Source organism: Poeciliopsis prolifica, unplaced genomic scaffold (genome assembly GCF_027474105.1).
Source record: "Poeciliopsis prolifica strain line A6 unplaced genomic scaffold, Auburn_PproV2 SCAFFOLD032, whole genome shotgun sequence".
In the NCBI taxonomy this organism is placed as follows: domain Eukaryota; kingdom Metazoa; phylum Chordata; class Actinopteri; order Cyprinodontiformes; family Poeciliidae; genus Poeciliopsis; species Poeciliopsis prolifica.
The window spans coordinates 6,103,585-6,119,355 of record NW_026562407.1 but is presented as its reverse complement, the minus strand read 5'-3'; the positions used below and the strand labels follow the sequence as shown (position 1 = coordinate 6,119,355).

General features: G+C 37.6%; 1 protein-coding gene across 1 annotated transcript in view; it reads left to right on the top strand.

The window, feature by feature from the left end:
• The window catches only part of LOC129373336 (glucosidase 2 subunit beta-like), a 137,762-nt gene that overhangs the window by 81,842 nt on the left and 40,149 nt on the right, over positions 1 to 15,771 (top strand). Inside the window, exons 11-12 of the mRNA XM_055051229.1 lie at positions 10,213 to 10,282; positions 12,615 to 12,704. Coding sequence (XP_054907204.1) covers positions 10,213 to 10,282; positions 12,615 to 12,704 — 160 coding nt within the window. The remainder of the gene's footprint in view (positions 1 to 10,212; positions 10,283 to 12,614; positions 12,705 to 15,771) is intronic.

Below are 15,771 nucleotides of genomic sequence, written 5' to 3'. Positions count from 1 at the left end.
ACATTTAATTTGATGCTATAAGAATCAACTTAATTAAATTTGAAAGTTCATGCTGGGTACTCTGAGCCATTAAGTTGCACTTTATTCCCCTTCAAACCAACAATTTTTAGCACACACAGTAAACCTCATTCTTTAAAACTTCCATGCATTGAAATAAGAAATGGTCTCAACAATTTTTATAAATCTGCAGGCTTTAAACGTACTTCCTCTTTTTTCAGAAAACCTGCTGTTCCTGTTTGGCAACAATCTCTTTATATCTGACTTTGATTTCTGACTATGTTTAAATACAAAAAAAAGATAATTAAAAGTAAAGCTTCCATGAGACAAAACATTAACACACAACTTCACTGACTTTATTGAAGTTTGATTTTACTCTTAGGTGTAGATGTTACTTTGTGTGATCAATTTTAAAGTAACTTCATTTATTATTACTGCTGAACTAGAATCTCCAGCATGGGAATAATGGGATGATCTCAGATTAAGATGAAGAGTCCAAGCTGCACTTTCAAAGGATCTAGAAAATGTGATTTCTCCAATAAAAATGTTTCTATTGAGGCAAATTGTTATGTAAGGGTTGAAAAAATGTACTTTTATGTTTTCCATCCACACTCCTGATGAGACTGAGGATGAAGCTGCAATTATTCACATTTAGTGCTGCTGGATTGCAACCAGATTGTAAATGGAGCTCTAAAATAAGGAAAAATGGGAAATGGGAGTAAGAGTCAGAAAATAGAAAGAGAAAAATATTGAAAACTACAATTTATAATACAAAAAGCTGTTTTCTAGACATTCTTGTTTCCCAAAGTTGCTGCATGTGGTGGAGACTGCCTGGAAAAGGGTATCCATGATCTGGAGTTTTATGCAAACCTCCCTTATCATTCATTCCCAACCGTCAGGGGCAAACATGCAGGGCTGAATGCTATAATGAAAAGATTGATCATTTTAGATATGTGAAACAGTTGTGACAATGAAACGTGCCATAAACGCATAAAATGAAGAATTTTATTACGGTCGGCACTTGGAACCTGAAGCATCATGATATCCATTCTTCAATGTTATTTATATCGTTTCATGTGTTGAATCCTGCTGCAAAAATGTGAAATAAATTAGCTTTGAACATATGGATACTGTGAAGCAGGGTTCACTTTGATCTAATTTAGAAGCTGCTTCTAAAGATACGAGGGTAAAAATGGTAAACAGAAAAAAAAAGAAGTATGCATTAATTTCAGACTGGAACTTAATGTGGGGCCAATTATAAAGAGGTTAAACTTGTGACCTTCTGTCCGTCAGGCTTATTCGCAATATTAAAACGTTTCTCCTTTAGCGAATGCATCATGTTCAAAAGCACCAAATATAAAAGTATTTTTGCTTTAGCGTTTCACTAATTAGGTTGACTAGTGAATTCCAGCACTCTGAGAAAGTAGACGTTAACGTAGGTATTTGTGCTCTGGTATTCTTCAAACCTTGACAAGTTAATTAAAGTCTCTGTTCAGCACTTTCCAAATGAGATGCAAAATGTTAAACATGAGAGGTTTGCCATTAACGTGGGGCTTAGCGACACCTCTGACCCTGACTCAGGGCGACCTTGAGATAAAATTGTGCTTACCTGGAGTGCTGGATCGACAGAAGGAGCAAAGAGAAAGTCGACTCAAGAGCATTGGGGGAAAAGAGTACTTGTATTTATTTTGCTGAGGAGTTGCAGGAACATTTATAGCTACTTGTGCATTTTTCTCTTCCTCCACTGAGTTGCAGAGTGTGTTTTATACCCCTTGAACTTGAAAAAGTTTTGAAGATATAAAACTTTCTTTGTTACATCATACCCACCAATGTTAATGCTCAGTACAAACAGCTGAGGACTGTGAAGTGGAAGAAAATGGGAGCCTGATTTCCACAATATAGTAGAAACTGAAATCTGAGAATGACATGCATATGTATTTCATCTCAATGTTTTATTGAGTCTCCTTTCACTTAAACGACTGCAAGTCTTATGTGACCCATCTCTACCCGCTTTGCACATCTACAGGCTGAAATCTTAAGGATTTTTTTTTCTTTGCTCAATAATTCAAGCTCAGTTAAATTGGATGTTGACCAATTTTCAAATCCGTCTCAGATTCTCAGTACGACTTATGTCCTGCTTTTGCCAAGGTCATTCTAAGACATGAACATGCTTTCATCTTGACCACTCTGTTGTAGCTCTGGCTGTATGTTTAAGGCTTAAAGTCTTTTGCAGATTCAGATTTTTTTTTTTTGAGGAACTCTTGATTTATGGAGCTCACAATTAACATTTGACTTGGCGACAGTCTTTCACCTCAGCTTAGGATGTCAGCAGCTTCTCCAGTCACCACTGACCTCTGGACTGCTTCTCTCAATAATGTCATTCTTAACATGACATGTCTGCTGTTCTTTGGTCTTCATGATGATGTTTGTTCACTACTGATCTCTAACAAAACTCTGAAACAACTGGGTTTTTACATGTTTACTAATTAGGTGACTCAGCATTGCATACAGGGATATCTAAGTGAAAGGGTTGAAGATAAACATAGGCCACACTCTTCATATTTGTTTCAAAACCTATCTTTTTTCTCTGGCTTTACAGTTATGCACTAATTTGTGTTGATATGCTACATAAAATCCCAATGAAAAGGAAGACAATATGTGGAAAAGTTATTTGGCAAAACAGTGTGCACCTTCTGCCCTCAGTCTCATGTTTTAATAGCCACAGGAGGAACGTATTGGATTGTAATCACTAGAGTGATACACCAAATTAGCCCATTTTCACTTTATCAAATGTTAAAAGAGTGATTTGAGGAGTTGCCAGCTTTCTGTCTTTCTGTGTTTTCTGAAATAGATTCTCTTATTCCCACTCGTGAAGCTCACAGCGTTTGGCACCATACCAAAAATGATCCCAGATAAAGATACTTTATGAGATGTTGCCTTCGTCTTCTCTCCAGTGTGCAGCCCCAAATTTGTGAAGAGCACTCTTTTTTTTTTCATGTGCACCTGTCCATCAAACATTTTCTTTACCACTACCATTTCCTCGTTTCATATCTTGCAACTGCTCAAGTTAACATTTGCTTTTGACAAACGAAGGTAAACACAAATGCTAAACATGACAGAATGCTAAAGTCCTGAGGAATCCTCCGGCTGCTGGACCACAGTGATTATCACTTGCAAAACCGTCAAGCGGGAGCATGTTGATTTGTACATGAGAGCGGCTTGCTTCCTGCTATTACAGTGTGTTGCAAGATGACAGAGTTACCCCGGAAGGGGACCAAGTCATGAGCAGAGGAGACGCAGAAGTAGGTCAGCTCCTAGGCGTTTGTTACATCATACATATTCATATAAACAGCACCCAGTCGCTGCAGAGCAGACTCATTCCAGACAGTGTGTTTATTCTTTTCACTGAACTCCCCCCGTCCCTTTTTAAATGTTAGTGATTACACATCACGGTGGCAACATGAGTACTCAAACCTAACCTCTGAATTATTACAAAACTCTAGCGGTATGCCTTGTAGAATTTATATATGGCCATGAAACATATTCAAACATAATTAATAGATTTGTTGTAGCAAAAATATCAATGAACTGGACTAAAATACAAGAAACAGGTAATTTTCTGAGTTTGCCAAGTAAAACACAATTTTTTACATTTTGAATTGGAGGAAAATGCTTTTCACTGCCAAGTACAAAAAATTTTTTTGAGGAAAATCAAAACTTAATTTTCCGTCACTATGAGAGACTTTTGTTTCAGTTGCATACTGAAGAAAACATGTTTCCATTATTTTGTGATGTTTGTTTTGTTGGAGATATGCCAAAACCTTCTACTGTTTAGTGTTATGATACAGGGAATATCATAAGTTTCCTTCGCTCTTTTACAGCATTTATTTGTTTTAAAACAACTCCAATTTTTTTGTATTTAGAGAGGAAATATAATAAATAATCCACCTAATGTTGAAATTTTCAGCTTTAAAAGATGAAATGATTGCATAGTACTACATAATAGTTAAATGTATTGCATTTGTTTCTGCGTGTCATTCTATAGAAAACACAAAAGTGAAAACATCAGCATGTGTGCTGTAATCTTCTGTGTTGCTCCCAAAATCAGAAAATGCAACAGCCAAAGTAGCCTCTCATCTCATAAAGCCAAAGATAGTTAGCATTTTCCCGAAACTGTCAATAATAAATACACCTCTGTTTATAGACAGTTCAACATTTAATAGTTTTTTTTCTTTATTTTCCTACAACATGCTCAAATATTACAGGTAAAACAAAAAATGATTTTTTTTTCTTTTTGCTTTTTGTTTTGTTTTGTTTTGTAAGTGAAGCCTACGTTCTGCAGTGCCTGCTTTTATCAGCTCCTATAATGATAGTTGGTCAATCAATGCATTCATTCTTAATTCCAGTACACCCTCGCTGCAGTGCCGCGTTTGTCCTTCAACCACTTTAGGAAAAAAAAAAAAAGAGTTTCAGGAGAGCGTGGGAGAATGAATAGAAACTGAATCAGTCACAAGGCTATGAATTGCACTGATAGTTCAAAACATGATGCTATTTCTGCCAGCTACAGTTATTCACTCAACCCTAATACAATCAGACACTCCAACACAACGATTATGCGGAGGGCGAGATTGACCTCTCCTCAACTCCCCGAAGCCTGCGCTTCACTTTCAGAATCATTTGTGTGATTTGGACAGAAGAGGAGAAGAATGTAAGAAAAGGAAAATGTCACACCGACTTGTCAGATAAAATGTTTGGCTTATGGCTTCATTCTGAAACTCATTCTACATCTAGTGACTCTTTAATATTAATTAATCATAGATTTTGCCTGTTAGGCATTTAAACACTTTACATGCAATAATAAAACTATGCTACTTTCAGAGGAAAAAAGGCAGCTTTTCAAACCAGTGAAATGACTTTTTGCACTGGGTTGAGCCCTGCTAGCGCTACCTATTAGGTTTTATAAAGCAGCTTGAAAGCAAAACCAGAGCTGGTGCTGGAGCCAGTTCTTAACCGATCCTTTTCCACAGTCAGGGAGCCACCTGGCCCCTATTATTACATCATTTTAGACATTCTGTCCTCCCTCTGCTATATTTAGAATTACATTAATTTCTGTGTTTTCTGAAGGATGTGACCCATGAAGCAGGCATACATAAAAAATCCTAATTGGTCCACATCTGTCCTAATCTCCCCAGTCTGCTTTATAAATGTTGCTTTAAGAAGCAGCCATTCATTGTGGACACTTTACATTACTGAATTGCACTGTACTTATTAATGGAGATGCATAAATCGCAGCCAGTGATATTGAAAGTCCTGATAGTTTATTAACAAATCTGTAAACAGAAGCTATGCGCACTGTTTCAAGAAGAATTCATAAGCAGCATCTGGTGATGACATGGATGATGCACAGTCACAAGCCATTCCAATCAAGGTTTTTAAACAGCAGCTGGTGATATTAAAACACCTGGCAATATCTATAAATGGAGCTGGACTGAGGAATTCTACATATAAATAGCAGCTGGTGATACAGAAAAAAGCATGTTCATGTCTTATAAATGGAACTGCATACAGGAATTTTACTAGCTGGATTTATAAACATGCAGCTGGGGATGCTGGGAGATGGGTTTCTAAACAGCTGCGTAAAATACTGGGAGCTTTGATATTTTACCGTTCTTATGGTAAAATCCTGGCCACCACAACTGCCGGTATTTGACCGTAAATTAGATACTTTTCTTTTTTTATTAAAAAACAAGAAAAGGTTTTCTTTTTTTGGTTAACATCATATGTTAACCATATAATGAGTGACAAGAGATTTAAAACATTTAGATAAATAGTAGGAACATATGCTTTGTTCTTTGATGGGAAAATTTAGATGTACCAATGAAAAGTGACAGACAAGTTGAAGAATGTCGATTTATACAAAAATAATAATTAATAAACAAAACTAAAAATAAGTTCATACAACAGAGATGTGAAAATAACAGCAGGAATGTTATTCAAAATGTATATAAATTAAAACAGCACAGATGTAATCACTGTTGAGTTTGTTGGACACAGTGATGGTTGTAGAGTCTTACAGCTGCTTGGAGGAAACACGACAGTAAGGCTACTTTGTGCACTTAGGATGCAACAGTCTGTCACTAAAGGAGTTCTCCTGTTCTGTAACATCTTTGTTCATGGGGTGAGAGACATTTTGCAACAGTGATGCTATTTTTTCCAGAATAATTCTGTTTCCCACTGCTGGAACTGGGTCAAGGGAGCAACCCAGGACAGAGCTCGCCTTCCTGACACAATTATGTTGTGTTGTTTCACTGCAAATCTAAATTTTTAAACATCTTAAAGGTAAATGTTGTCATTGTTCTTCTCTTAAATTACAAAAACTAAAAGCGATCTTAAGTCAGTAGGCTTAAACATGGCACTGACTTAAGTCTTCAAATTGTATCACAATGCATTCTGGAATTGATTGTGATTGCAATAGAAGTTTTGATAAATAATAAAATATAATGCAGACCTTTTTGGTATAAATATGTGCCAGTCTATACCTCGCAAGCAAAAATATTACTAGCTTATTCCATTTTCAGTATAGATTTTTTTTCAGTGCATTAAAAACAATTGATTAAGCAGTGCTTCAATACTTTCAGTTTTACAGGCTTTTAATCAGATTATTGTCTTAGTACCACTTATACCCTATCCCTACAAGGCACTGACATCATTAGGCCCAAGCAGCTAAGCGCTGTAAAGGCCTATTGTTGTCATTTCTCTTTGTTTTTATTCTTATGTCTGGCTCTACCTTCTGATTAAAGGCCACTGCGTGCTTTGATTGTGCAATTAGAACTAGTTCGGTGAAAGAAAGAAAAAATAACTTTCCCAATTTGTTGCATCTTTTATACATTAGGGTATAATAATTCTCTGCCTATAGTTTAGTCCTCTCCACTTTGCAGTCAGAGCAAACTCTTGAGTTGAAGAGAGATGCTGAGAAAATGGAGCTTGAGAAAGGGAGGTGAGGAGCTCAGGCTGAAAATATTGAATCCAAGGAGAACGTTGGAGTCAAAAGAGAAAATGGGTATTGCAACATAGCGCAGAGTGAAAGTGTTTAAAAGTCGACTGGAACAGACATGGAAGCTTTTAGTACCTTGCCATTATTTTAAAGAGCAGACTTTTAAATAACAGACAACAAACCACCCTCCTACATGCACCCGCCGGTCGGCGTCCTCTCTTGGTGTGTGTTGCTTGCGTGAAGCATGGGGAATCAAGGGTGGCCTCGCTGTATCGAGCACGGCCGTGGCAGCGCGTAGCACCGGCTCTCTCAGGTTTCTTTTCTTAGAGCTGCCGAGGAATTGTCTCGCCTATCGATCCGCTCGCATGTAAACACTGCAACTTCGGTCTCAGGCTCAAGGTATGTATACACAGGAGATATTCTGGGGGTAAACGGGGGGGAGGGTGATGGGACGGTGGGCACACTACACACCGTGTTCATCCTCTTCTATTTTTGTACACAGCTTCTGTGATTTAACAGCTCTCCTGATAGCTTCTGGTAAAGTGCTGTATAGGAGAGAAAAATATCCATTGGTCAGCTTAGTGTTACTGTGAAAACATTTGTCCTGAATTCTCCACATGAATAGTGTTGATAAAACCTTCTTATCAATGTTAATAATGCATTTGATTTCAGATAAAGTGGACTTTACCGTCACATCACACATGTGGTTATAATGTTGTCCTTGTCTGATAGTGTAAGAAGAAACAGGCTTCGAGTTATGTAGAGAGAAAATGGCTGCAGCAGCAGTTCAAATGTCACCCACATGGGATTTTGTGCCTCCTTTTGGCATTGTTGAGCTTAGCGATAGCTGTGTGAGTAAAACAAAATCAAGAGAGGCACTGAAGGGAATGCAAGTGCTGGTTTAAAAGTGACTAAGAAGAATATCCTGTCTCCTTTTGGTGCTTCAAAATCGTCCATAATCTGAAAGCACATCTGTATCGGGTTTTGCGAAAAAGAAGTAGTAGTATTTGGGGATTCATACAATAGAAGGAACATGCTAATTGGTATTCAGGCCAGTGCTGTCACAGCTTCCCACTTGGTTTCTTTGCCACGCGCAGATTCTTATCCGTTGCCACAGCACCAGGCCCCAGTGAGAGTTCCTCCGACGTCAGCGGCGAACCTGTCCGCTTTCAGAAGCCCCACTAAATCCACATGTCCAACATCACCAGGCAGTTAAATTGGAGTCTTTTAAGCCTGTCCTCACTTCTATTTTCAGCCACCTTCTTTCTTTGCCTTTCAGGCCTTTTTGGTTCGCATTTAAGGGCTGGCATGGCTCAGGCACAAATGTTCTGCATGCTTTTATTGTCGGGTAATCGGATCCCACTTTTAATGAAAAAGGAGTGCAATTATGTTCGCATCATGAGTTATAGGGCTGTCACCTGGTAGCGTTGTCTCATCGCTTCCTATCTTAGGAGGTTAATGTATATTCCATTATTTCAGATTGTTTACCTCTTCAGGTATCATTTGCTTTGACAGGTTGTTCACAATGTTTTCGCTGAGGCTGTCAGCCGATGTGTACATTTGTGGATTTAGTGAGCAATTTTTAGAAAATAAAAGACAGGAATTCAGCAAGGACTGAAACATTGTCTATTTAATTATACTAGAAATGTTGCTGTGCTGGTGTTCCTACACACCAAGTCACAATATGCTTATAATACAAATTGGAGGGAAATAAACGACTGACTGTTATTAATTAATCCAATCCATCTCTGACTACGAGGTAAGTAAACTATAGCATGATTTAATTATGGTTACAGATCTGATATTAAAGATGTGTAAAAATCCTTGAGATAAATTCACCTGGTATTGCAACAAGACATAGTGGACCCCAAACAACAAGTTGAAAACTATAAGTGTTTGAGATCCCTTCTAAAAAGCCCTTATTTCTACCAATTTTAATAGTTCAGCCACCATATATACTTTGTTGTGCATTTATGCCCAAAATGGAAACCATTTTTGCACTATCATAGAAGCTACTACAGTCTTCTGTATCCACTCTTAGCCACATTTCCTTTCCAATATTTAAGACGATGCACAATCTCCTGTAATTTTACATCAGCTCACAGCCAGATGGATCTTTTACCATTTTTCTTTGTGAAATCTCTCCAGATTTTCAAAAATCCTGGACTAATTTCATCCTTGCTTCAACAGGATTTTGATATGATTTATCCAAGGACTGCGAACCCCATGGCGAAAGGTTGCTTTACTGTTTGCTGAACCATTGCTCTGTTGATTTGTCCATATGTTTGGGGATATTATCCCCCTGAAAGACCTACTGATATTTTCCATTTTCTGGCAGAGGCCACTACATTTTCATTTTATTTTGAAAAGAATCTATCTTGGTAATACAGAAATTCATAACAACAGGTGCAATATTCACACCAAGCCTAACTGAAATGTTTGTCGCTGAATAGACCCATCTTTGAATCATGTGATTAAAGCGCTCAATTTCAAGTCAAATTCCCAGTCGACCTGAGCAGCAGATAAAGTGTTTTTCTGGTGTTTATGTGGTTTACATCCACATAAACTTTGAATGTAAACCAGATGCGTAAAACACATTTGGTGTGAAGGCGATTTTGTCCAGTTGAAACAGGTTTTAAAGAGATGTGTTGAATTTACAGATATGTGTATGAATTCTAATGTTTCCATATCCAACAAAAAGATGTTTGAAACAATCTTGAAATAAAAAAACAAAAAACCTGAAGGTTACAGATTCCTCTTCAGTGGTTGCATTTGTATTTTATGTTTGCTTCAAATGTTTTTATTCTCAACGTCCCCACTCATGTCCTTGGATAAGATACTGAATCCCACTGAGGGCCCTCACAGTGTTTTCCTTGCCTAAGATAGGCATATTTTAAATGAACACAACATAATGTGCATCTGAGAAAGATAGAGATAAAAGTGACAAACATGCAGTAATTGCTGCAGCTCTCCCTCTCCCTCCGACTTCGTTTTTTCTCTCTCACAGTCTCAGTTAGCACACTTTTCAGTGTGAAGAGGCTAATAAGCTCACCATTCTGCACTTAACGCACCTGAAAATAGCACGCTCATGTTTACGTGCAGCCTCTTGCAGTCCTTATAAATACCGCCCTATATTTGGAGAGCGCTGTTTGGCAACACGCGAGGCGCCCAGTCGCAACAACTCCGCATTGTTAATTTGTCTGACCTTTTGTTTTGTCTAGCTGCAGAGTGGGAAGCTACCAACTTGAAGAAGGTGGAGGAAGCCTATGAGACAGTCAACATGGAAATAAGGTAAGGGAAAATAAAGAATTAGAGGGGGAGGTTAGCTTCTGTTGTCACATAGTTATGGCTGAATATTGAACACTTTGCGTGGATGATGCATTTGCTTCTCACTTAGCTACTGTAAGCAAATTGGAAAGACATCCAGCCAGGACTTAAAATAGACTCCATCCTTTTGTTCTATAGGAGTGCAGAAAAGCTGCACAGTAATGAATTTGTACTGTGTGATACCTGAGGCTAATTTTAATGAAGATAAACAAACTCTATTTGTTGCCTACTGTGCTCTGTGGGGTATGCCTTTTCTTAACTTACTTTCGGCAGCCTCTGTTTCAGTTATTACGGATTCTTAGTGGCACATTTAAGGATAATTATGGCTCAAATTAGCATTGAAAACTCAGTAATTTTTTTAGTCTTAAGTTTTCTTTTTCAAGTAAAATACATTTCATCTCCAGTTCTAATATCACTAGGGAGGAACTAAAAAGTGTCACAAAGCCTGGTTAAATACCAGGTTTTTATGCAAAAACTGAAACCATGATTATCTTTTTCACCTTTAATTTGACCTGCATACTTTTTTTTTGCAACAGTCTTAAAATCACCCTTCAAATTTTGACTGCTACTTCGTCAAACTGATTATTTTTCAAAACCCTCATTTTATTTTGTCTTCCACTGTAGAAGAATGTTAAAGAGATAATTTCCCATGTTGTTTTTTTTATAACTGCAAGCAATCCACTATAGCACAGTCATGCAACAGAAAGGCAGCAAAACCTTGTTCCCTTCTAAAGCAACATAAAATATGCAGACATTCTGAGGTTTATCCCTGTTACATTCCCTCTGTGAGATGTTTCCACAAAGCTCTTAGCCCAACAGCAATGGCTGGTTAAGTCATTTCTGAGGCCCCTTGGGCTTGCAAACGGCTCATTACCATAAAAGAAGAAAGTGCCAAGTACACTAATGGCAATTACCAAAAGGTCAGGATGTTTAAACAATAAACAAAGGCCTGTATGAGGCAAAAGACGAAATAATAATCTGGTTCATATTGTTGGTCTATTTTGCCAGTCTCTCTTATTCAGACTACTATCTATGTCCATGTAATGTATATTAATTGTAATAGCACTGGTAATAAAATGACAAATATCTAATGCAAAAGTCAGTTGTTTTTTGTTTTGTTTTATAAAATCGAATATCAATATACAAAAACACCCACAAATTCTATTCTGTCATACCTAATGAAGTTTGAACACTAAGCACACTCCACTCAGACCCAGTTTAGCAATAACTTGATGATGACATGATAACATGATATTTCTCTAACATCACTGTGTAGAAACTCTGAGATGCTCTTTGCTTCTCCGAGTCATTGCTGAAGTCTTTCCATCTCGACATGATGTTAATGCACAGCTTAGCAGATAGCATCCTGCCTACATCTGTGCTGTATGACCAGTCAGTTATCAGCACGTGGTTAATTTAGCGTTTAGTTTTTCAGTCTCGTTAAAGTAGCAAAGGCGTACTTAGTTTTTCACACATTCTTTCCTTTCCAGGTCCGTCTTTGTCAATAAATAAAGATTGTTATATTTATGTACACTCCCTGGTAAATCCCATATTATTTCTACAATGTCCCGTCACATTAAACCTTCAGACTAAATTACAGGTGTTCTCTTTTCACCATGACTGTGAATTCAAAGTGCTCGCTCTGTCTCTCCCTCTCTCTCTTTCCCTCTCTCATGCTGTGAAGGGAAATTTACTCATAAAATGATTCAGTGCATGAATGTCACGACCTGTGCCCTTACTGCGTATCACATGCGCATAGGGTTACGCAACCTCCATTGTTTCTTTGACCCCGATTCATCCCCCAACACTACCTTACCTTATCCAGAATCACCTTCCTTAGACATTTGTTAACCCCGTTCACATGTACGTGTTATGAATATTTAAATGAGGTCTCATGCACCGTTAGAGATACGGCTCACTTTCCTTATCTGCCATTAGTGAAGAAGAGCAGTTCTCACCGGCTAAAATATTAGAAGACAATGCATAGAAATGGGACTTTAAGGGGCTACCTCATCAAACACTGTGTGAAACAGGAAGTGAAATAAACCCTCTCCGCCAGCACATTTCAAAGGCACCCAACAGTTTTTAAAGCAACCTTTAAACATTCTTTGTTGTGCTGTGCATTTTTGCTACTGAAAGTCATACACAAATTGGGTTTGGACTTATTGTTCAACATATCTCCCACATGCATGGCTTCCTTAAACAGCCCTGCTTAAATATGTTTAAAAATATAATTTCACAGTTGAAACATAAGTAACGGGAAAAAGGGATGCACTTTGTGATTTTGTTTTCACAGCGATCTACAGAAGAAGCTGGAAATAGATTACGGGACAGATTGGGAGTATTTGTTTCTGAACGGCCAGTGCTACAAGCTGAACGTGTATGAGTAAGTACAGACTATCTTTTATCTCTGGGACAAGCGTCGGCAACCCAAAATGTTGAAAGAGCCATTTTGGACCCAAAAAATAAATCTGACTGGAGCCGCAAAAAATTAAAAGCCGTATATAAGGCTTATAATGAAGGCAAAACAGGCTTTAAGTGTTTGTACTAGCATATTATTAAAATGACTAAGTGTATACATGATTAGCATTCATGATTAAATGTTTATTTTCCCTGCAGTGTGTCCTGGAAGGAATGACGCATCACATGACTCTGTTGTACAATGGTGCTTTGAGTTTACCTTCCATTACAATATGAATGTTTTTTGTTTATTGCATCGATAAAATTAAATAAATGCAAAGAAATTAAATTTTCTATGTCATTTTTAATATGAAAATCAACAGGGAAAGGGTAATTTTTTTTCGTAAAATCTGCTCTCAAATGCAGTTTGCATAACTTTGTAAATAATCATCATAAAGTGTGTGATAGATAAAACAACAGAACGGAATGTGCATAACGTGCCCCTTATCCGGGCAACAAACGGGGTTCACTAAACTCATCCTGCAGTTATAAAATAAAGCAGAAGCCTTTTGAAAAGGTAAAGTATGTAGAATTAAATTAATACAGTTTAAGTTTGATTTCTGTGCAAATGCCAAGCAAGTCAGTGCAAGGGTAAAAGCAGCATCCTCTTCACTTTGGACACGCAACCAAGACAGCCTTCCCTAAGTGTCATTCTGAATGTATACTGACAAAAATCACTGATCAAAATTGAAAACCTCTTTGTTACTAAATATATGTGCTTATGGCAGGATTGTGTTCTCACAAGTTTATTGTGATTTCTGATTACGGACATCACTGGACAGCTTCTGAACATCGGGCATGTAAGATATAACTTTAATCTTGGTATCAGAAATGTTTAAATTTAATATTTATTCCACGCATTTTTATACCCTTGGAAAATGTTAAGAATGACTGGGTCATGTTTGTCCTCCTACAGAAACATTAAAACAAAAATATATATTTCCCACCCCCATCTTCTTCCATTTACAAACATTTTTGAAAAAGCTCCAGAGAGCCACTGGGGCAGCGCTAAATACCACATGCGACTCTAGAGCTGCGGGTTGCCGACCCCTGACCTAAGGGTTTTTATCTGTGGCTTGACTTCAGTACTGACAATATTTTTGAATAAGAAATATTCAATACAATTCAGTTTGCAATTTACAACAAAAGTTGTCTCAAGGCCCTTTACAAAAGAAAAAGGTAAGGCTTCTTTGTGATAACCAGAAAGTAATCATAGTGGGAGAAGTTGCTTGAAACTGATTTGATGACTATGTTTTAAGAATGGAAATCATCAAAAGGCAAACTGTTAAAAATTTCGGCTCAACAACTCAGAGTAACTTCAAGATAAAAAATTGCTTTATTGGTCACATGTAGAGTTAAACAACTACAACTTCTATTTAGTTTCTGCACAAAGTCTGGTTTAGGTTTTTCATTACCTGAATTTGGTGTGTGATTGCAAGCACAGGGAATAGTAGTACTTTTCTTTCAGCCAGCTGACCAGGAGTGTCACTGAAGTGGACAGAAGAGAGAAAAGGCCTGTGCCGCTGCAGTGGACAGGTCTCAGATTTGAAAATATGAAGCTAAGATGGACCTCTCCATGGATCCAGTGAATCAGTGTGTTTATGAGTAATAAAATAAAACTATTAGGTCAAGTGCACCTTACTTACAGGTTGCACTTGTGGAACAGTAGAGGTTTCCTTTTGCTTTTGACCCACCTAGACTTATTTAGTACAAGTTGCAATCAAGACGAAAATGGCAAAATTATAACGTTTTACAAAGTGACGTTCAAAAAACAGAATTGAAGCACCAAGCCTTTTGGCTTGACATGCATCCTGGTGCAACAAAAGATGACGAATTACAATGACAGGTTGTTACTATCATTTATTCTAAAACGGAACAAATTACAACATTTGCAAATTCTCTATTGACAGTATCTTTTTTTTTCCTTTCTTTCTTTTTTTTACATAAATTAGAATCATCTTATTTATGGTAATGCTGATGACTCTTGGGTCCCTCCCAAAGAAGTCTGGCTTGGACGCCATCCTCTTTGCAAGTTGGCATGCAGTTCACTGGACTGAGATGTGAGCGAGTTTGAAAGAAGTATCAGAGAATCAGCATGACAACCAGAGGCTGAAAGCTATCTTATTTTGTGCAGCTGTAAGAAATAAAAAGCCGTCTGTAACAAAAGGGAAGCGTCTCAATAAAGACCTCCCCATTTAAAGGTTGATAATCTCCAAGCTCCAAGTCACCCCGGAGAAGGCAAGCAGCTAAATCAACTAAATTTAATCAACAGAATGAGCTTCTTTTACTCTCTCCCGCTGCATCCCTGTGGCCCCTGCTGGGGTAGAATCTGTTCTCCTCAGGATTGCTTGCCAGCTGGAGTTTTAGAAGCCTGTGGGTGGTTGCAGTTTAAAAAGAAAATTATCTGAGATCTGCACTATGCTGTCTGCACAGCAAATACATGTTCCAGGCATCTGTGGTTTCCCCATGCACTGATACACCAAAGTGATTCGTTTGCTCAGTTTGTCATTGTAGAGGGTACAATCTGAAAAGCAAGGGTGCAGTTCTTATCTATGAGCATGAAATGGTCTGTCTGAATGTTTTTTAATATAGACAGTAATATAAAATGTGGTAGGCAAAGAGTGTGGTTGTTCTGAAATGGCTGTTTCTGCCAAATTAGCTGTAAGAACATAACAGTAAGTAAATATACATCTAACCATGTGTTTTCTACTGGGAAAAAAAGAGTGGTGGGATTAACACCCATTTATTAAAATTGGAAATCATCCTGTACTTGAAATGTACAAGAGGGATTACTCAGTCCAGTAGTTCATGAAGAACCAAATTCTTTAGTTTGAAGTAAGTGTAGATCTATTTAATACAACTCTTCTTCAAGCCCTGCTTTAAGATGGTATGACATGTAATCTTTAGCTAAATTATATGTAAAATGATTACATTTTGGGAAGCTGAAATAGCTAAACACAATGCTACTTGACATGTCATTAGCTGGCATTTAC